This window comes from Phocoena phocoena, chromosome 9, assembly GCF_963924675.1.
Source record: "Phocoena phocoena chromosome 9, mPhoPho1.1, whole genome shotgun sequence".
Taxonomy (NCBI): Eukaryota; Metazoa; Chordata; class Mammalia; order Artiodactyla; family Phocoenidae; genus Phocoena; species Phocoena phocoena.
The window spans coordinates 9,376,845-9,396,869 of NC_089227.1; the positions used below are offsets into that span (position 1 = coordinate 9,376,845).

Below are 20,025 nucleotides of genomic sequence, written 5' to 3' on the forward strand. Positions count from 1 at the left end.
TCTTCCAGTTTCTGGTGGCTCCAGGCATTCCTTGGTTTGTGGCTGCCTCACTCCAATGCCTGCCTCTGTGATCACACGGCCAGCTCCTTTTCTCTGTCTCTCTCTTTCTTAAGTGTACAGTTGAATGGCATTAAGTACATTTACAGTGTTGTGAAACAGATCTCCAGAACTTTTTTATCTTACAAATCAGAAACTCTGTACCCATTAGGCAACTTCCCATTCTCCCCTTCCCCCGAGTCCCCTTGTAACCACCATTGTACTTATCTAATGTCCTCAAGGGTCATCCATGTTGTAGCACATTGCAGAATTTCCTTTTTAAGCCTGAATAATACTCCATAGTATATATGTGTCACATTTTGTTTATCCCTTATCTGTTCACCCATTGATGGACATTGGGTTGCTTCTACCTCTTGGGTATTGTGAATAGTGCTATGAATATGGATGTGCAAATATCTTTCCATGATCCTGCTTTCAGTTCTTTTAGAGATCTACCCAGAAGTGGGATTGCTGGGACATACGGTAATTCTGTGTTTAATTTTTTGAGGAAACTCAATACAATTCTCCATAGTAGTTGCACCATTTTACATTTCCAACAACAGTTCACAAAGGTTCCGGTTTCTCCACATCCTCATCAACACTTGCTATTTTCTGTTTTTCTTTCTTTTTTTTTAATAGTAGCCATCCTAGTGGGTGTGAGGTATCTTCTGTGTCTCTCATAAAGACACTTGTCATTGGATTTAGGGTCTGCATAGATAATCCAGGATTATCTCATCAAGATCCTTAATTACATTTGCAAGATCCTTTCTCCAATTAAGGTGACATTCACAGGTTCCAGGGACTCATACATTGACATGTCTTTTTCCAGGCCACCATTCAACTCATTATACTCCCTTTATTCTCCTCCTCGATACTTACCTCCATCTGACATGCTATATATTTACTCATTTATCTTGGTTATTCACAGACAATAACCAAGATAAATCCTTGAGGACAAGGATTTTTGTGTTTTGTTAACCTGTGTGTTCCCAGGGTTTAGAACAGTGTCTGGCACACATGGGTACTCAGCAGATATTGGCTGAATGAATGAATGAAGGGGTAGCTAGCCTAGGTAAATGTTGGCAAAAATTCCCACCTCCCACCTTTGAGGGGAAAAGGTTTGGGACCTCGGGAATTAGATTACTTAAGGCAGGTTTCTTCCTGTGGGGAATGCAATCGTCTTACAATTAATTACCCATCAATTAGGACAAACTTCAGGGTCCTCCTAAAAAAAAATTAGAAATACAGATAACATTTCTTGCTGAAAGTGATTCCTTGGATAAATGGCTGATTTGGTGTCTAGGGCAGGAAATGTACAAAATGGAATGTAAGGAAGCCCCTAAACGCTACTGGAATTGTGTCAAAAAAGAGCATAGCAAAAGTGTTTTATGAGAGAATTTGAGCTTTAAAAAAGGGTAATGGGTTTAATGGATTTAAACACATTTTGTCTTACTGTAACTCCTTGGCTCTATATTTAACTGTTTGAAGGATGTACCAAGGACAGAGAAACCTGTTAAATGACACATGAATAAACAATCAACCAAATCCAGAATGTGGAAAATTCTATCCGTCAAATGATCCAGTTGCTTCAATAAGTAAATGGCATCATCATCACCATCAACAACAAAAAGGGAAGGGGAATTGTTAATACAGTAGTTCCCCTTATCCATGGATTTGGCTTCCTGTGGTCAACTGCAGTCTGAAAATATTAAATGGAAAATTCCAGAAATAATTCATAAATTTCAAATTGCTCGCTGTTCTGAGTAGCGTGATGAAATCTTGCTCTGTCCTGCCTGGGAAATGAATCGTCTCTTTGTCCAGTGTATCCCGCCCATTTAGTAGCCCTCTTAGTTATCAGATTGGCTAGCCCAGTATCACAGTGCTTGTGTTTAAGTAAACCTTATTTTAATTAATAATGGCCCCAAAGTGCAAGAGTAGTGATGCTGGCAATTCAGATATGCCAAAAAGAAGCCGTAAATTTCTTTAAGTTGAAAAGGTGAAAGTTATTGACTTAATAAGAAAAAAAATCATATGCTGAAGTTGCTAAGATCTATGTTAAGGACGAAACTTCTGTGGAATTTTAAAGAAGGAAAAAAAATTCATGCTGGTTTTGCTGTTGAATCTCAAACTGCAAAAGTTATAACCACAGTGCATGATGAGAACTTAAGATGGAAGAGGCATTAAATTTGTACAACAGAATATTTTGAGGGCCCATATTCACATAACTCTTATTATAATTGTTCTATTTTGTTATTGTTAATCTCTCACTGTGCCTAATTTATAAATTAAACTTTATCTAAGGTATGTATAGAAAAAGAACATGGTATATATAGAGTTTGGTACTATCTGACATTTCAAGCATCCACTGGGGTCTTGGAATGTATCCCCCTTGGATGAGGGAGGACTACTGCGTATCAAAAGAGGTTTAAGAGATATATCAATGAATGCAGTAAGCAGACCTGTTTAGACCTGATTAAATAATCCAAAGTTTTTTGAGACGGGGAGGGGGGAGGAATTGAATATATACTATGTATTAGAATTATTAAAGAATGATTTTTAATTGTGTTGGGTATGATAATGGTATTTTTAACGGTCCTTTTCTGCTAGAGACACACTGAAATATTTATAGGTGAAACTATATGATATCCAGGGAGTCTTTAACACACTTGAGGAAACAAAAATGCAGAAAGGGATAAATGAAATAAGAAAGGCAAAATCTTGACTGTTGTTGAAACTGGTTTATGTGTATATGAAAGTTCATTGTAGTTATTCTACTTTTATGTTTCGAAATTCTCTTATTAGAAAATTTAAAACAAATTTTCAACCTTTCTTTGTTCTAATTCCATGCCCAGTAAGAAACTTTCTGGTTTGATTTTCACCTTCCTCCATCCCAAAAGAGGGGTGCTGTAACTAGGAGATGTAAACAGGCCTCATGGACCTACTCATTCTGAGTTTTCCTCAATTTTCTTAGCCCAGATCTTCAGTCTCAAGTTGTACCAGTTTGTTCAAAGAAAGGAGAAAGACCGCAGAGAACCCTGAAGGGAGGAGCCGGCAAACAGGTTAAGTCACTTAAACCAGAAGACTGTCCCCCACTGGATTTGTATGAGATCACAGGTTGTTCACATGACTGCTGAATGTGGCCAGATTGTGCCTTGTTGTTCATTCCATTAGAGAAGAGTTGAGTCACAGGCTAATATTTAACAATCAGATTTCATACTGAAACCCAAATTTCCAGCTTCTTAAAAAGATCTTATTTTCCATCCTCACCGCAGAACAGCTGCTGCTCAGGGAGGTTTGCCTTGTAAAACTTCTTTAATTCCACAAGGATGTTTGCTTTGGTTCAATCCCACTTCTTACGCGATAAATAGGAGCATATGCAACACTAAGCACGCTCTTACAGGGTTTCTTTGTGTTTAGCAAGGAAGGCAGGCAGCAGAGCAAGCAATGGGCCCCCACTTGCACTTGTCACGGGCCCATAGGAGCCACGAGGACAGATTTCGTTCTGCTCCACATCTCTCTCCACTCTGAGCCCCAGACCACTGCGGGCCAGTGGAGTAGACCCGCAGTCCAAGGGACTGCATGTCCCATATCACCTTCACCTAGGGGACAATGGGCAGTCGGACAAGTTGAGAGAGCAATACGGGCTGGAGACGCCGCCAAGCCTCGCCCCGCCCTTCGGGAGCAGTCTAGCGACAACTGGACCGTCTCGCATCGTCCCTCCTCCCACACATCTCTCACCTGGAGCCCAATCTCCACCTCCTCTCCCAGGTCAGCACCCCCGGGTGACTATATGTAGATACTTCAGTGTATACCCCTAGCAGGGGAGTGTCAGAAAATAACCACTGCAACACCGACATCGCATGCAAAAAAACCCGACAAACTCCTAAAATCAGGAACACCTAAAAGCCTGTTGGAGCCCCACTGGCTCGGAATGTCGTTTCCTGTCGGCTGGACTGCAGCCCCATCCAGGCAAGGCCTCCTCTCCCGGGTCAGGGACTCCAAAAGCCGGGCGGGCCTCTCCTCCAGGCGGCACCGGACGCGCCTAAGGCCCCTGCACGCCAGAAGGGCTCTCACACCGACACCCGCCCAGCCTGGGTCTCGGGAAGTGCCCGTCGGCCCCTGGGCTCCGACCTTCCCGCCTTGCGCGGACCCCGAGTCCGGACGCCCCGGGGGACCCAATCTTCCAGATCTGGGGCCCGCCCTCCAACCGTCCAGATCTGGGACACAAGCCCCGGCGCAGGCCAGCAGAACTCTAAGCAGGATCTGCAAAGAAGTCGTCAGTCCACGCTTACTCTCCACTCCTCCGTGCCGCGTTTACTGGGAGCTGGGCGTAGGCGCGCGCAGGCGCACTGGGTGTAAACCGCTCGTTGGCAGGTGACCAAACAGACTGCGCAGCCAGAGAGCGGGAGGGAAGCCCCGAGCGTCCTGCGCGTGCGCACCCTCCTCTCGGCTATGCATCCTGGCCTGGAAGACGCGCGCGAGGCGGGGCAGAGCGGACGCAGGGAGGGAGGCACCGCGCACGCGTATTCTGCGCCGGGTCTTGCTGCGTCGTTTGAGAGCTGGGCGCAGGTGCGCGCATGCGCACTGGGCGGAGGGGCGCGCGTTGGCAGGTGTTTGGGCTGGGCGTCGGCGGGCAATGGGGTTGTTGGCGCTGCTGCTCATCGCGCTGTGCGCGCCGGGCGCCCGAGGGCTCTATTTCCACATCGGCGAGACCGAAAAGCGCTGCTTCATCGAGGAAATCCCCGACGAGACCATGGTTATCGGTCAGGCGGGGCGAGGGTGGACAGGGCCCTGCGTGTCCTCCCGACGCGGTCCAGCTCCCCGCTCCTAGCGGCGCCCTGTGGACGCTGGACCTGGCCGGGGGAGCAGTGCCCCCTGCCCGGCGTCCTGGGAACCGCGGCGCCCCGCGGAGCGTGGGAGCCAGACGGACTAGGTAGGTTGTGACAGCTCTGTCTGCTCCGCAGGGAACTACCGCACCCAAATGTGGGATAAGCAGAAGGAGATCTTCCTACCCTCGACCCCCGGCCTGGGCATGCATGTGGAGGTGAAGGACCCTGAAGGCAAGGTAAGGCCACCTTCACTAGAGCTCTTGGGGTGGACAGGGCTCAGAAGACATGAGCTTGCACTTGGAGAGGTCAGAGTAGAGGCGGGGGCTTTCACTGACTGCTGTGCTGCAGGTGGTGCTGTCCCGGCAGTACGGCTCAGAGGGCCGCTTCACCTTCACTTCTCACACTCCTGGTGACCATCAGATCTGCCTGCATTCCAACTCTACCAGGATGGCTCTCTTTGCTGGCGGCAGACTGGTAAGAGAATTTGCTCTTTGGCCATAGCTCAGAATCTCTCACTTGGTTACAAAATTTTGATTTATTATCCTTATCATTTGTAACACTTTCTGGCACAGTCACAAGCAAGAAATAGACGTTGCCCTTCTGTCCCACAGCCAGGGACAAGAGTGGGTTCCATAGCCTGGAACAGACCATCGGAGGTCCCACCACTTAGACACCATAACCACAGAGTGTCTCTGACCTTACGACTTTGGGGTCCAACCCTGTTTCCTTCTAGCGTGTGCACCTAGACATCCAGGTCGGGGAGCATGCCAACAACTACCCCGAGATTGCTGCCAAGGATAAACTGACGGAGCTGCAGCTCCGAGCCCGCCAGTTGCTGGATCAGGTGGAACAGATCCAGAAGGAGCAGGATTACCAAAGGGTAAGGGCATGTCACTGTACTTGGACATGGCAGTTGACCTTTATACCCACTACACTTACTGGAAGTTTCTGCCTGGGGCCTTCCCTGCTTGGGAGATCAGCTGTTCAAAGACTGGAACGGAGGGCTATCAGCCGTTTTTTCAGCTCCGTAGAATAAAGGGTAGAGAGGACAGTTCACACTCTATCAATAGCCATTGCCTACCTCTTTACATTGGGATCTTGCTGAAATGGTAAGAGCATGATTTCTGTCCTAGCAGAGATGCTTGTGGAGGGGCAGCATGTCACTTCCTTGGGGCACTTTCAGGGGAACCAGAGGCAGCATTTCAAAAGGCGTTTGGTCCCACAATTGAGTCGTGGCACAGGAGGGAGGGGCCTCGCAAATGCTGGGACTGTCTCTCCTGCACATTTAATCCTGCGTCCATTGTCCTACGCAGTATCGTGAAGAGCGCTTCCGTCTGATCAGTGAGAGCACCAACCAGAGAGTCCTGTGGTGGTCCATCGCTCAGACCGCCATCCTCATCCTCACTGGCATCTGGCAGATGCGTCACCTCAAGAGCTTCTTTGAGGCCAAGAAGCTGGTGTAGTGCCCTCTCCATGACCCTTTCCTGTCACCTCAGTTGTTTGGTACTTTCCCCACCCAATACCTTATCCATCTGGATTTTGAGGGAAGAAACAGTGAAAAAAAGAATATAAGCCACGTTGGTTCCATGGCAACAAAGCATTCAGATCAGCCACTTGTTAACACTGGTTCTCAAGGACACAGGACATTGGTCCAAGCTTTCAAAGATCTGTCTTGGGGTTTGTGGGGAGTCAGAACTGACCCAGGACTGTCTTGCCGCTTTCGCCACTAGTGATTCCTCTCCATCCTGTCACAAAATGAGCAAATGTCTCTCCTGCTTTAACCTCTCTCTTCGTCTGCTTAGAAAGTAGGCGACCAAAATGCCCCACCGAGGAGGCCCCACCTCACTGCTCCCGTCAGTCCTGGGTTCACTCAGTGGCTTCGTGAATGTAAATAAGGGGCAAAGGCCCCAGAGGATTGAAATGTTTTTCTATATATTAGAACTATTTTTTGATAAAATTATATATTTTCCTTCCTAGTTGAAGTGTTACTGCCTTTGTGTGACTAGCTGAAAACACCAATGCAGTCTCTTCTGCATTGTTTACCAATGCATTCTTGATAACTAACTACCATGGCAGCTCTCAGGATTTCAGTTCTCAGGGCCAGAAAGCAGACATGACAGCTGCTCTCAAGGCCTAATCAGAGGGCCAGGCAGAGAATTCTCTGGGACACCTGTGATTTCCGTCACACAGGGCCTGAGTTCAGACTGAGGCAGTGACAGAGCTAGCACAAGGCAGGGCACTCTTACCCTCCCATTTCCCTTAACGTTTATTTAAGCTGTGGTAAATGTTTTCTTCATGGGAACCAGATTTGGTTCTTTATACAGATTTTTCCAGTGAAATAAAGCGTGTTGTAGTAGCTGTGTTTGAAATGAAATAAGAGGCTGTGGGCAGAGGGGAGGCACAAAGGGAAATGGAGGAAAGGCTCTTGGTCTGGGTGCCTCTGCGGCTGACCCGGAGTGGATTTCAGCATGTGGGCTTGTGGTGCTAGAGCCTGGCCTGACTGGAGACTCCGGGGTTGTGGGAACGGACGGGGTGGTGGCTCAGCCATTCACAGAGCTCAACCAAGTAGACCTGTCGGCAAGGAATCCTGTGAGGAGATTACGTACCCGTTTCTTAGCTCCCTGGGATCATAAATTTAAACACATCTTAGTGTACCTCCCTCATGCCCTTCTGCTGTATAAAGCTTCATGCCCTTAGTTGCCCATTCTTGACGTTTTATTTCGTGGTTTTATTTACTTAAAATACATGATTTATCTGACGTACAAAACTAAATTCTGCCCTTCTTGTTTTTCTCTTTATGTTCTATGCTATCCCACGTGTGTGCCTACTTTCACTTACAAAAGTACATGCAGTTTAGTTGTATAGGCTTTTTGTCATTTAATATTTTTGTAGATATTTTAAAAATTCTAATTCTGGATGGCCACGTTAACGGTCCAGTGAGGTGAAATGCCATAAATGACTCTTCCAAAATTCTTTGGATATTTAAAATAGTTCTTAATGGTCTTCATAGAATTAACACAGGGAAAATCAGGTAGCCTTGGAACTAGTCAGCTTGTGGACATCTGGCCTGAGCCTCTTGGGGACCATGGGATGTGTCAGGAGGGGAACACATTTCTGCTCTGTGGCCGTTACTAGGAATCTAGCCAGCAAATCAGACACTGGAGCCTGGACTGTGGGAATACAGGAAACTACACAGAAGAGCTGGGGTGGCTGGCCTTCAACAGTCTGTCCAGCTGTGCATCTTAATTATGCTGATACATCAGTGTGTCCTCAGTTTCTCCTGTGAATTTTTTGATAGGAAGGGGAGTGGAGTGAGGACAAAGGTGGGAGTATAGCACACCTTTACACTGATGGGCACTTGGAATCTCGATTGCCAGAGGACAGGCTAATAGGTGGTGGCTATGGGGAAGAGAAGGATTTCCATACTGGTGTGTGGTATTCAGACACATTATGGCCTAGGAAAATGTTTCTGAAAGTTTGGCTACATCCAAGGAATTCTGGTGATTTTTTCCCCCCCAGTACTACCTTGATTCCATTCTGAAAGTCTTGCTTTCTTAGGTTATATAACATCCTTATCAAACAGCCTTCTACCTCCTTACCACAAAAAGGGGGTGGGGCGTAGGAGCCATTCTACTCGTCCCATCATCCCTGGCCCAGTCCCCAGCTCTCACTCGGACTGGTAGTCCCCATCTCCATCTTTTGGTCCCAGCCCCACTTTACCTGTGGTGCATGAATTGCTCTCAGTTCTCACCCTAACAACAGCCAGAGCCTAACCTCTGGCTCTCATGCTGGGCCCACGTCAGAGTAGATTCATAGGGTCATGTGAGAAACTCGTCAATATAGATTCCTGGGCAACACTCAGGTCCAGCTGTTTAAGTAGGTTTATGTTTGGGGTGGTGTGGTAGGCAGAATAATAGCCTCCCAAAGATGTCCAGTTAGATGTACTAATTCCTGAAACCTGTGACTATGTTACCAAACATGGCAAAGAGGAATTAAGGTTGCTATCATCTGCCTCTAAAATACGGCGATTATCCTGGATTATTGGGGTGGGCCCGATATCATAACAAAGTTTCTTTAAAAATGGAAGAGGGAGGCAAAAGAAAGTTGCAGTGATGTGAGGTGAGGATCCAACCCTCCATTAACAGCTTTGAAGATAAAGGAAGGGGGCCACAAGCCAAGGTGGGAGAGGCAAAAAAGGGATGATTCCTCTAGAGCCTCCAGAAGGGAATGCAGCCCTGCCAACATTGTAGTTTCAGCCTAGTGAGGCCTCCTCAGACTGCTGACCTACAGAACCATAAGATAATAAGTTTGTGTTAAGCCACTAAGTTTATGGTAATTTGTTACAGCAGCAATAGGAAACTAATACAGGTGGGGACTAAAAAAACTTCTTTTTTTTTTTGGCCACGCTGCACCACTTGTGGGATCTCAGTTCCCCCAAACAGGAATTGAACCTGGGCCACCGCGTGAAAACCCAGAATCCTAACCACTAGACCACCAGGGAACTCCCAAGAATTATTATTTTTAACCAAGCTGTGCAGGCAACATGGACTGCTAGGTTTGGGAACCCCAGAGCAACCTACCTTTTTGTTTCTTATGCCACTCATTCTTCCAGCCTTCATCCTTGTACAATCCAATTGCTATGGCCTGTCCTTTGGATTGCCTGTGGCCCTGAACCTTAGCCCAGCCTCGGTGACCTGTGTTATATGCTGGTACACCCAGCGTCGCTTTCTACTCTCAAAGCCATTGCCCCGTTACAGATTCCCACGGTTCCCACCACTGCTACAGGCAAACAGCCCTGGAACACATACGCTGGTGCACTTTTCCTGAGTACAGCAGGTGGTAGAGCAATTAGTGCTTACACATAAACCTGACAGAGATCCCCCAGATGCATAATGGTAGGAAAGGGCGCAGGACTCACCAGTGTTTCCCAAACGTGGTAAGCTACCACCCGCAGCATGCCTGTTCTTAGGTAGTACACAGACGAGCACTCTAAACATTGATGTATTTGTCAATATAACTAATGCTGGCATTACTGCTAGGGCGAGCCTGCCCCTGCCGCTGGTAACCTTAACCTAGCACGCCACTTGGAGGTCGTATCAGGGAACCGGCGAGGACTCGAGGGTAGGGTCCCTGCCCGGGAGGGTCCCCGCCCCTCGCCGCCTCTCGCCGCCCCTCGCCGCCCCTCCCCCAGACCCCCGGCCGCACAAGCCACCGCAGCCACAGCACCCCACGTAACACCGGAAGCCCACTTCCGGGACGTGCTGACTCCTTTGAAGCTGATTGGTTGCTGCTCTGAGCAGCCCACGCGTCATCGCGTGCTCTTCCTGTCGCGCGTGCGCGCTGTCACTACAGAGCAGCAGCATGGAGGATCCCGAAACGCTGGGCTTTGAACACATGGGCCTGGACCACCGGCTCTTACAGGTACCGGGGAGGGCTGAGGAGCCGGGCTGACGTGGAGAGGGGCGGCGGCAGGGCAGCGCGCCGCCTGAGCCGTCCCTTGTCTCCTCTAGGCCGTCACCGATCTGGGCTGGTCGCGACCCACGCTGATCCAGGAAAAGGCCATCCCACTGGCCCTGGAGGGGAAGGACCTCCTGGCTCGGGCCCGCACGGGTTCAGGGAAGACCGCCGCTTATGCCATTCCGATGCTGCAGCAGCTGCTCCACAAGAAGGCGGTGAGTCGGGGGAGGGGCCGGGAAAGGGAGCAGCAGGCGTCTGAGTTGCGTTGTGCCCTCTTGGAAAGCTGTGCCCGGCCCCCGCACGCACCCAAGTCTTTCTCAAGAACCGGGTTTTCTTTTGACCTCTTACCCGTGAAGCGTGGTTTGAGAGAACCTGGTGGTTTTGGGGTAAAACGCTCTGGCCTGGGATTCAGGTTTCTTGGGTTCTAAGTCCGGGCCCTGCGACCACCGTTCTTTGTGTAATCCTGAGTAAATCGCTTTCTCTTGTTTATACTATAAGAAGTAGGCACATTTCCTCCTCCAGAAAAGCCAATGTCGTAATTGGTACATTTTAAGTAACTTTGTAACCATGAAGTAAGTTATCCTTTTTGAGGTCAGTGCCTGGGAAAAGAGTCTTCTATCTACATTCAGAGGTGGGTAAAGTAAGTGAAGGGATGACCAGACCTCAACTGGATTGTTGTGAGGAAGCCACAGCAGTTGGGTCAGATTGTCTGGAAGAGGTAGAGAGAAGCGTGCGGTGGCTGTGATGACATGAACCGACCGGCTGAAGTCTTTAATTCGTCCCTTGCAGACAGGCCCCGCGGTTGAGCAGGCTGTGAGAGCCCTCGTCCTTGTGCCGACCAAGGAACTGGCACGGCAGGCCCAGTCCATGATTCAACAGCTGGCTGCCTACTGTGCTCGAGACATCCGGGTGGCCAATGTCTCAGCCGCTGAAGACTCAGCCTCTCAGAGGTGGGTGAAAGCAACAGGGCTGTAGGGGAATGCGTTGGCACTGGGATGTGGGTTTGGGTTTGTGTGCAGCAAGAAAGAGGGCTAATCCGGGGTGAGGTCCCAGCTGCTACCCTCTCCCCAATACTGAGGTGTTGCCCACCTGCAGAGCTGTGCTGATGGAGAAGCCCGATGTAGTGGTGGGGACCCCATCCCGCATATTAAACCACTTGCAACAAGACAACTTGAAACTGCAAGACTCCCTGGAGCTGCTGGTGGTCGATGAGGCTGATCTTCTTTTCTCCTTTGGCTTTGAGGAGGAACTCAAGAGTCTTCTCTGGTAAGGAAAAGGGGTTGTGAATAGACACTAGGACCTAGAGCGAGGGGGCAGTTCATCTGCCACAGTTAGAGGCTTTCGAGCTGGCGTCTGATGGGGCTCTGTTTCATTTTAGTCACTTGCCCCGGATTTACCAGGCTTTTCTGATGTCGGCTACTTTTAATGAGGATGTACAAGCACTCAAGGAGCTGGTACTGCATAACCCGGTAAGGGTCCTTTGGAAGCATCTAGAGGCGTTGACATGATACTCAAAAGGACTTGCTTCTCCCTTCTCAAAGGAGCCCTTTGTTATTTGGGGTGGGAAATGATTGGTTTAGCATTCCTGGTTCTGATGTGCTAGAAGCCGGTAGTTGTAACCATCCCCCTATCCCCCAACCTAAAATCACTATGTAGTTCCAGATGTCCGCTAGGGGCTTCAAACCATGCTTTGCCTAAAGCCTGAGAAGGGACCCCCAAGGGGCACAAAGGCTACTTTGAGCAGCAGGGCTAAAGTTCTCACCTTAGGTGAACTTTACTCTTCAGGAAGGTTGCTGCTATAGGGGTTCTCTCTTCATTACAGTCATTTATAGCATGTTTCTCTGTGTTCTGTGCCCCAAATGTTTGTAGTTTTATGTTCTCTGTACACTGCAACGGTTAGCGTGGTTTGAATTCTTACATTACACAGTTGGAGGGGACCCACGGTGCCCTGCACTAACACGTTTGTGCTGTGGTTGGTGAGCCAGTGGCTTGCAGTAGCATTTCTGTCTTCTTTTCTTTCCTGACCACAGGCCTGTCCTCCCCTAGGTTACCCTCAAGTTACAGGAGTCCCAGCTGCCAGGGCCAGACCAGTTACAGCAGTTTCAGGTGGTCTGTGAGACTGAGGAAGACAAATTTCTGTTGCTGTATGCCCTGCTCAAACTGTCATTGATTCGGGGAAAGTCTCTGCTCTTTGTCAACACAATGGAGCGGAGTTACCGGCTGCGCCTGTTCCTGGAGCAGTTCAGCATCCCCGCCTGTGTGCTCAATGGAGAGCTCCCGCTGCGCTCCAGGTGTGCCATCTCCCATGTTTTGGTTGAAGATCGTGCCCAGGCTCTGGGCTTGACTGATCCTCGCTGACTTTATCTGTCACAACTCTGCGGTACCTACTGTAATTCCATCTTCATTTGAGGAGGTTGAGGCACAAAGATTAAGTCGGGGAAGAGTTGAAGAAGAGGGAAGAGTCAGGAAGGGTGACCGTTATGACCAAGCAGGGGGCAGGAGAGGGACCTCCAGCCTGCTCTTGGGGCTCACTTCCGTCTGCTCTTGGGCCACAGGTGCCACATCATCTCACAGTTCAACCAAGGCTTCTATGACTGCGTCATAGCAACAGATGCTGAAGTTTTGGGGCCTCCAGTCAAGGGCAAGGATCGGGGCAAAGGACCCAAGCGGAACAGGTGAGTCCATGCTTCTCTCCTCCCAGCCCTCCGCAGGGAGACCTGCTTTTCAGCCTTTCAGAAGACTGGGAGTATGGGGGCAGGGAGTGAAGGGCCAACACACGTGCTGCATGGGCAGCCGGAAGGGCCAGACTGCCTGGTTTGTTGGCGTGCCATCATCCTGTGAGGGGAGGTGGCCCAGCCTCCAGTGGCTGTGACTTTCGGGACGGATCTTTCTTAGGGGGAAAGAGGAGTCCCCAGTCTCTGTCTGCCTAACAGGTTGGCTGGCTGGGAATTGTTATCGGATTGACGGTGGGCAGTGTTGCCCCAGAGCTGAGGTCAGAGCCCGGTTTGGCTGCCCCCACTACCCTAGTTCCTGTTCCAGTTCAGATGCTTAAGAGTTTTACACGTGTCAGGGTCCTGTAGTTCCATATAAGGCTTTGTGTAGAGACCTTGCTGATTAAATAAGCTTGAGAACGTGGCCTTGGAGGAGAGGAGGGGTCTGTCTGAGGTCGGGGCGTTTTCCTGCAGGGCCGCTGATCCGGAGGCTGGTGTGGCCCGCGGCATAGACTTCCACCACGTGTGTGCTGTGCTCAACTTTGATCTCCCCCCCACCCCCGAGGCCTACATACATCGGGCCGGCAGGTAGGAGAACTGGGGTGTGGCGGGCTGGGCACCTGGACGGAGGGCACACTGCAGGACACATAGCCAGAGACACGGGCTGGGCCGTCTCTCCTTGCAGGACGGCGCGTGCCAACAACCCAGGCATCGTCTTGACCTTCGTGCTGCCCACGGAGCAGTCCCATCTGGGCAAGATCGAGGAGCTTCTCAGCGGAGGTAAGAGCCCAGCTCTCACTGGCCTGCGCCAGGGCCAGGCTTCTGCCATGACACCGTAGACCCGGTGGTGGTGGTGGTGATGGCAGCAGGGACACCGGCACAAGCAGCAGCCGCCCGCGCACTTGGCCACGCTGTGCGCCATGTCGCTCCACCTGTCCTTGCCTTTCCCTGGGTGGCAGGCACTGTCCCCCTTCACAGTCAAGCCAGCTGAGGTCCAGAGCCGTCGTGTAATTGGCCAAAGCCATGTTTATTCTCTGCCTCATGGGGCAGAAGGGCCAAGGGAAGAGGTTTGGGAGACAGGGTGGGACTGGTGGCATCTCAGAGGAGACCCTGGGAGAGGGGGCTGCTGCGCTAGCGCCTTCGGGAGGTCATGCTGTAGCGGGGCAGCCGGGCGGCGTTCCAGGCTGCAGGAAGGGCACGCTAGCTGGGGCTGGGCAGGGCTGCTCCACCATCCAGCAGGTTATGGGTGGAGGGTCCAGCCTGGGCTTCCTGTGGGGCCTCACTGCTGCTCGCCACATGAGCCGAGAAATGACATGCTCACCGCCTGGCATTGAGCCCTGGGCTTGTGTAGAAGGTGGCCTGGGGCACCGCGTGACAGGGGATCGAGGGACGACTCTGGGCCTTGCTTCTTTGTGCCCTGGTTTCCTTACCTGAAATGGGTGAAGCCCCTGCTGCACCACCAAACCCCGCCCCCCCACCCCATCTTCTTTTGTAAACATCGAGTGACCCAGGACGCTACTATGACAGACCGGTGTCTGACGGAAAGGGCTGGTGCTCCTTGGTGCTCCTTAGTGCTCCGCGGCTGTCATCACGGGTACCTCGTGGCTGGAGTGGCCTGGAAGGAGGAGAGTGGGCGGGTGGGCAGGTCCTGAGGCTGAGAGATGTGACAGAAACCCAGGACGTGGGGACAACAAGCCGCCCTGGCCACAGCAGAGTGGATCGCCTGTTGTGAACTGTCCGTGAGACCCAGGTGTTTTTGCGCACGTGTGCGCTGCGGGGAAGGAGTGGGCTGGCTCCCTGGCTGCCTCGCCCCAGCATGAGGGGTGCCTCACCCCTACCTCTAAGCAGTAGGCCCCCACTAGACCCCAGCCTGAGCATTCAGCCCAGGGGAGCCTCACTGCCGTCTCCTCCACAGGGAGCGGAGCCCCCGTCCTGCTTCCCTACCAGTTCCGCATGGAGGAGATCGAGGGCTTCCGCTACCGCTGCAGGGTGAGCGGGGCCCCCTGGGGTCGGGAGTGCTCGGAGCTTCTCTAGGACCCAGTGTCAGGCCCTTGCTGCTGAGCACCCCAGCACGGCAGGAGGGCTGGCTCACAGCCCCACGTCTTGACCTTCGGTGTCTGCCCCCAGGACGCCATGCGCTCAGTGACGAAACAAGCCATCCGCGAGGCGAGGCTGAAGGAGATCAAGGAGGAGCTTCTGCACTCCGAGAAGCTCAAGGTGAGGGGCCGTGGGGAGGGAGGGGCGAGGCTTCAGGACATCGCCCTTCAGGGAGGCTGGCCCAGCTATGAGCATGAGAGGCAGTGAACTGGACAGCTAGCTGTGCCTTCAGCAGGTCGGTGGGGAGGAAGCAGGCCAAGAGCGGGTGAAGGACGCCAGCTGTCCTGTTAGGAGGTGAATCAGCCTGGCCTCTGTGGTGGACAGTGGCTGTGTCCATCAGAATCACAGCTCCTGGAGTTTATTTTCTTGACGTGCACAGTCGCACGTGTGCCCGCGTTCGTCATGATTCCCCAGGTGGAAACACCCGGGAGTCCTCCACAGAGACGCAGGAAGCCAAGTCGGGTGCATCCACGCGGTGCGTGTTACACAGAAAAGGAAGAGGCGGCTGTTTGTGTGTCAGTGCAGGACGGCCCGTGGGGTGATGATCAGTGAGGGGGGTGCGGCAGGCTCCTGACCTCCCCACAGAAAGGGGAGTGGGAACGGGGACACATGCCTTCCCATGTGTGCAGAGCACTTGAGGGGAGGTGAGAAACCAGGTCAGGAGCTGGCTCTGGAGGGGGACCAGGTGACCACAGATGAAGGCGGTGTGAGACCTTAGCCCTTGAAATTCTGGAAGACCGATTACCAGTTCAGAAACTCCCCTGTGAAATTGCAGAAGGAGGACTGACCCCGCAGTGCCCACTTCTCTCCCCTGCCAGACGTACTTTGAAGACAACCCCAGGGATCTCCAGCTGCTGCGGCACGACCTACCCTTGCACCCCGCTGTGGTGAAGCCCCACCTGGGCCACGTCCCTGACTACCTGGGTGAGCAGGGCTGGGGGACGCGGTGGGCGTTTGTCCCTCAGCTGCCGTGCACTGGGCTGACACAGGACCATGGGGACTGGGCAGCAAGCATACACACAGACACAAACGCACCTCTGTTCAGTCGCTTGAACTGAGCCGCACAGCCTCCTGGGTAGGCATTGCTGTCTCTGTTGGGGAGACAGGAAACCGGGCATTCAAGGCCAGGGGTTTTTGCCCCAGAGCCTGGCCCAGGGAAAGTGCGAGCCAGTACCTGGCCAAGCAGCCGCCAGGTGCGGGGGTGGGGGTGGGGTGTCGCAGGTAAGAGGCAGTGCTGTGCGTGCTGGAGAAGACTCGGGATTAGTGACCGGGCCAAGCCGGGGCGTGGGAGGTGGCTGGAGTCCCTAGAACAGTTGGCAGAGGGGACAGAGAACAGACCTTGTGGGCACAAGGGATGTCTGGGTTGCAGCTGTGAGGACAAGAATGGACCCTGAGATGGTTTCTATGACGTAGAGGAGGCCAAAGCCCAGCCGAGGTGTTCAGGAGCCTGGCTCCGTTTACACCTGGGTAGCAATGTCCCTTGTGTCTTTGGTAACGAGTGTGTGTGACTTTTATGCTGAAGATGTTTAAAGTGGGTTAAGGAAGAGGAGTGGTGAGTGCAGACCCCTTCCCCAGCACCCCTCTGGATTGGCATAAACTGGCAGGTGTGGCAGGAGAGGCCCCAGTGAGTGGAAGGGAAGGATCCAGGAGATACGGGAAAATACCAACTTCCCCCAGGACAGTGAGCTAGAGGGGACACCAGCCGGGGTCCTGGTCTGTGGAGTGAGAAGGGAGCGGGGAGGGAGAGGGGGTGGGAGTGCTCTTGGGAGTGGCAGCTTGAGGTGGGATCTCAGTTCCCTGAGCGGGAGTCGAACTCGGACCGTGGTGGTGAGAGGGGCGTACCCTAGCCCCTAGACCACCAGAGACTAGTAGTGCCTAGGAGCAGGGCCCTGGCTTTTGTCTGCTTTGAAGAAAGAGTTCAGCAATTCTTTAAAATTCAGCAAAAAGTAGTGAGGTAAGTAAAGTTTTATTAGGAGGGAAGATGGTGCAGAGAAGCATGGGTGGGCTCGAGAGAGAGAGCACGAGCCAGCCGGGAGCTTTTGGGGTGCTTCAAGTCACTTCTGTGGAGGCAGCTTTCCAGTTTCATCTGGCCAGTCATCTTGCTTTATCTGGCTCCAGGTCCATACCTGGTCTGACTCAAGGCCCTGCCAGATGTGTGCGTGCATCTTTTAGCCAAGATGGATTCCAGCACGAGGGTGTTGGGGAGGTTAGCAGACCATATTATGGTCTAGCGCCCCCTCCCCTGAGGAACTGTTTGCTCATGCATAGTTTGGGAGGTCTCCTTGACCCCAAGAATGGGAAATATGTGGTTTCCTTATCTTTTACCTAAGCAGTGCTTAACCCCTCTGTTCCTGCCATTCCTGTTACCTTGAGGTGTCCACAGGAAACAAAGTCCAGCTGCTCATCCTGTTCCTATTATCATCTTTATTTTCAAAGTGCAAACAGGAGGCTAGTTGTAAATGGCTAACCTGGGGCCCATCTATCTCCTGCCTCAGGAGGGAACTCCATCCTCTCTGTCACAAAGGAGCAAAGTCATTGCCAGAAGCGTGTGACCTAAAGGGGTCAAGGTGATGTGGGAGGGTGTGGCGGTGTGATGCCCAGAGGCCTGTCAGGACCTGTGTGGCCTGGCCGGATGGGACCCTGTGCTGTTGGGCAGTTGGGAGTGACAGCAGAGCCCAGGGATCATGTAGCGGGTCACGAGCAGTGATGGTGGCACCTGACAGGTGAGGAAGGATATGGGAGGAGGGGCCACATAGGAAGAAATTACATGTAGGGTGTTTTTGTTTCAGCAGCATTTTCTTTCCTTTTTTTTTTTTTTTTTTAATACTTATTTGGCTGCACTGGGTCTTAGTTGTGGCACGCAGGATCTTCGTTGTGGCATGTGTGATCTTTAGTTGCAGCATGAGGGCTCTTAGTTGCGGCATACGGAACTAGGTCCCTGACCAGGGATCTAACCCGGGCCCCTCTTGCATTCGAAGAGCGTAGTCTTAACCACTGAACCACCAGGGAAGTCTCAGCATTTTCTTTTCTCTGTTACACACTTACTGTGACAAATCTAAATACTGTAAAGAAGTGTTTTAGACGGTGAAAGTCCCCAGAATCCCACCCTTGGGGATAGCTGTTCTTCTGGCCCTGTGCATGTGTGATAATAGATAGTCGTGTGTTCTTAGGCATTTTAAGTGTGTATTGGAGTGCCAGGCACTGGCTCAGAGTGGGAGAGAGCACCCTGGGAGCCAGCTGGAGAGGGTGGAGCCAGCTGGAGGGTGGAGCCAGCTGGAGGGTGGAGCCAGCTGGAGGGTGGAGCTGGCGCAGGGGGTGGGCAGTGGCCGCTGAGCCAGATGTCTCTTCCAGTTCCTCCTGCTCTTCGCGGCCTCCTCCACCCTCACAAGAAGCGGAAGAAGCCCCCTTCCTCTAAGAAGGCCAAGGTATGTCCCCTGGGGCCTTGGTGACAGCTGCAGGGCTCCCCTCCCACCTTGCTCCATTGTCTCCAGGATGTGCTCACCCCTTGCCCTCAGGAGGGAGGAGAGAAGTCCTGAGGACTGGCCCCAAACTCCAGGCCCCTGAACAAGGTTGTGGGTACTGGGGCTCTGCCTTGGCCACCCACGGGGCAGCTTCAGGAGCAAAGGGGGACCTGTTGTTCTGTCCCCACTGCCCTCCTCATCCTTCAAGCTACAGGAGGTAGAAGGTGGGCCCCTGCGGTGTCCACAGCAGCTCCTGTCCTTGGCTCACGGCCTGTACGGCTTGTCAAGTGGCAACGGCACCCCCTTTTCTGAGTCTGTCTCCTTTTGCTCACACGGACGTCCACTCGCCACAGCTAATCCACAGTTTTGCCCCCACAGAAGGTGAAAACCCAGAACCCACTGCGCAGCTTCAGGCACAGAGAAGAGAAGCGCGGACCCACAGCAGCGCCCTCCTAAGCTTGTCCAGGGCCTCTCCCGGGGCAGAGCACAGGGTGTGGAGCAGGCTTCCCAGCCTGGAGGGAGCTTGATTCCCGCACTGGATGGACTGGATTCGGGGCAGGCAGCACTGTGGCCCTCTAGACTTATGGCCAGGGTGGTGCTTTGCCTTTAACAACAGAATAAAAATCCTGGCTGCCCTGGTTTGTGCCTCCTACCTGTAGGAAGGGGCCATCCCTGGAAACCTTGGGAATCAGAAACCACTTCCAGTAAGCAGTGCCTGGCTCTCTGCCTGCTGTGCACAGTGCCTCCTTGGCCAGAAGAGGTAAGTCATGCAGTGCTGCAACCTGCTGCCTTCAGGCCCAGGAGACACCTGCCCTCCTCTGGGTCTCTGGCCTAACCGCCAGCAGCTCCAGCCTTCCTGTCTAGGATTAGGCTGACAGCCTCCCTTCCCTGAAGCTTGGAAACGACTTCTCGCCTGCAGGGAAGATGGTCTTTCTCCAGATATGGACACGTTGTAAATTCAGCCTTCCACTCTCTCAGGCAGCCAGGGACAGCTGTCTCTCCTCCCCAAACTGCTCTCTGCTCTGCTCCGTTCAGCACACCTGGGTGCGGTGTTTTTGTTTGTTTCAGTTCAAACTCATTTTCCTTTTATTCACGTCCAAGTTATCGATATATTACATGGTTTGGTACTCAAAAAGGAAAACTTGTTCAGGTAAGGTAGTATGTTTTTTTTTTTTTTTTTTTTTTTTTGCGGTACGCGGGCCTCTCACTGTTGTGGCCTCCCGCTATTGTGGCCTCTCGCGTTGCGGAGGACAGGCTCCGGACGAGCAGGCTCAGCGGCCATGGCCCACGGGCCCACGGGCCCAGCCGCTCCGCGGCATGTGGGATCCTCCCAGACCGGGGCACGAACCCGCGTCCCCTGCACGGCAGGCGGACTCCCAATCACTGCGCCACCAGGGAAGCCCCAAGGTAGTATGTTATCAGTATTTCCAGGTG

The 20,025-nt window shown here is 52.3% G+C and overlaps 2 protein-coding genes across 3 annotated transcripts; both read left to right on the plus strand.

Moving 5' to 3' along the window:
- The first annotated feature begins 4,586 nt into the window (after positions 1–4,586).
- Positions 4,587–6,413, plus strand: TMED4 (transmembrane p24 trafficking protein 4). The gene is made up of 5 exons (XM_065883852.1): positions 4,587–4,799; positions 5,001–5,101; positions 5,214–5,339; positions 5,599–5,745; positions 6,179–6,413. Exons 1-5 carry the CDS (start codon positions 4,673–4,675, stop codon positions 6,326–6,328), a joined length of 651 nt encoding a protein of 216 aa, XP_065739924.1. The 5' UTR covers positions 4,587–4,672; the 3' UTR covers positions 6,329–6,413.
- Positions 6,414–10,197: 3,784 nt separating this feature from the next.
- DDX56 (DEAD-box helicase 56) lies at positions 10,198–19,656 on the plus strand. Of its 2 annotated transcripts, XM_065883530.1 has the most exons (14): positions 10,198–10,286; positions 10,376–10,537; positions 11,112–11,272; positions 11,418–11,588; positions 11,701–11,791; positions 12,369–12,613; positions 12,878–12,997; positions 13,508–13,621; positions 13,719–13,813; positions 14,949–15,022; positions 15,161–15,250; positions 15,949–16,054; positions 18,482–18,555; positions 18,970–19,656. In XM_065883530.1, exons 1-14 carry the CDS (start codon positions 10,227–10,229, stop codon positions 19,045–19,047), a joined length of 1,641 nt encoding a protein of 546 aa, XP_065739602.1. In that variant the 5' UTR covers positions 10,198–10,226; the 3' UTR covers positions 19,048–19,656. The 2 variants fall into 2 exon arrangements, with proteins under 2 accessions (XP_065739602.1, XP_065739603.1); XM_065883531.1 differs by lacking the exon at positions 12,878–12,997 and having other exon boundaries at positions 10,227–10,286; positions 18,970–19,047.
- The last annotated feature ends 369 nt before the right edge of the window (positions 19,657–20,025 follow it).

Bases quoted from the DNA above. Each gene is read 5' to 3' on its own strand.
- DDX56 (XM_065883530.1), top strand. From the start codon at position 10,227: ATGGAGGATCCCGAAACGCTGGGCTTTGAACACATGGGCCTGGACCAC. The intron at 11,792-12,368 runs GTAAGGGTCCTT...GTCCTCCCCTAG, and splicing joins AGCTGGTACTGCATAACCCG to GTTACCCTCAAGTTACAGGA. The intron at 15,251-15,948 runs GTGAGGGGCCGT...CTCCCCTGCCAG, and splicing joins TGCACTCCGAGAAGCTCAAG to ACGTACTTTGAAGACAACCC.
- TMED4 (XM_065883852.1), top strand. From the start codon at position 4,673: ATGGGGTTGTTGGCGCTGCTGCTCATCGCGCTGTGCGCGCCGGGCGCC. The intron at 5,102-5,213 runs GTAAGGCCACCT...GCTGTGCTGCAG, and splicing joins TGAAGGACCCTGAAGGCAAG to GTGGTGCTGTCCCGGCAGTA. The intron at 5,340-5,598 runs GTAAGAGAATTT...GTTTCCTTCTAG, and splicing joins TCTTTGCTGGCGGCAGACTG to CGTGTGCACCTAGACATCCA.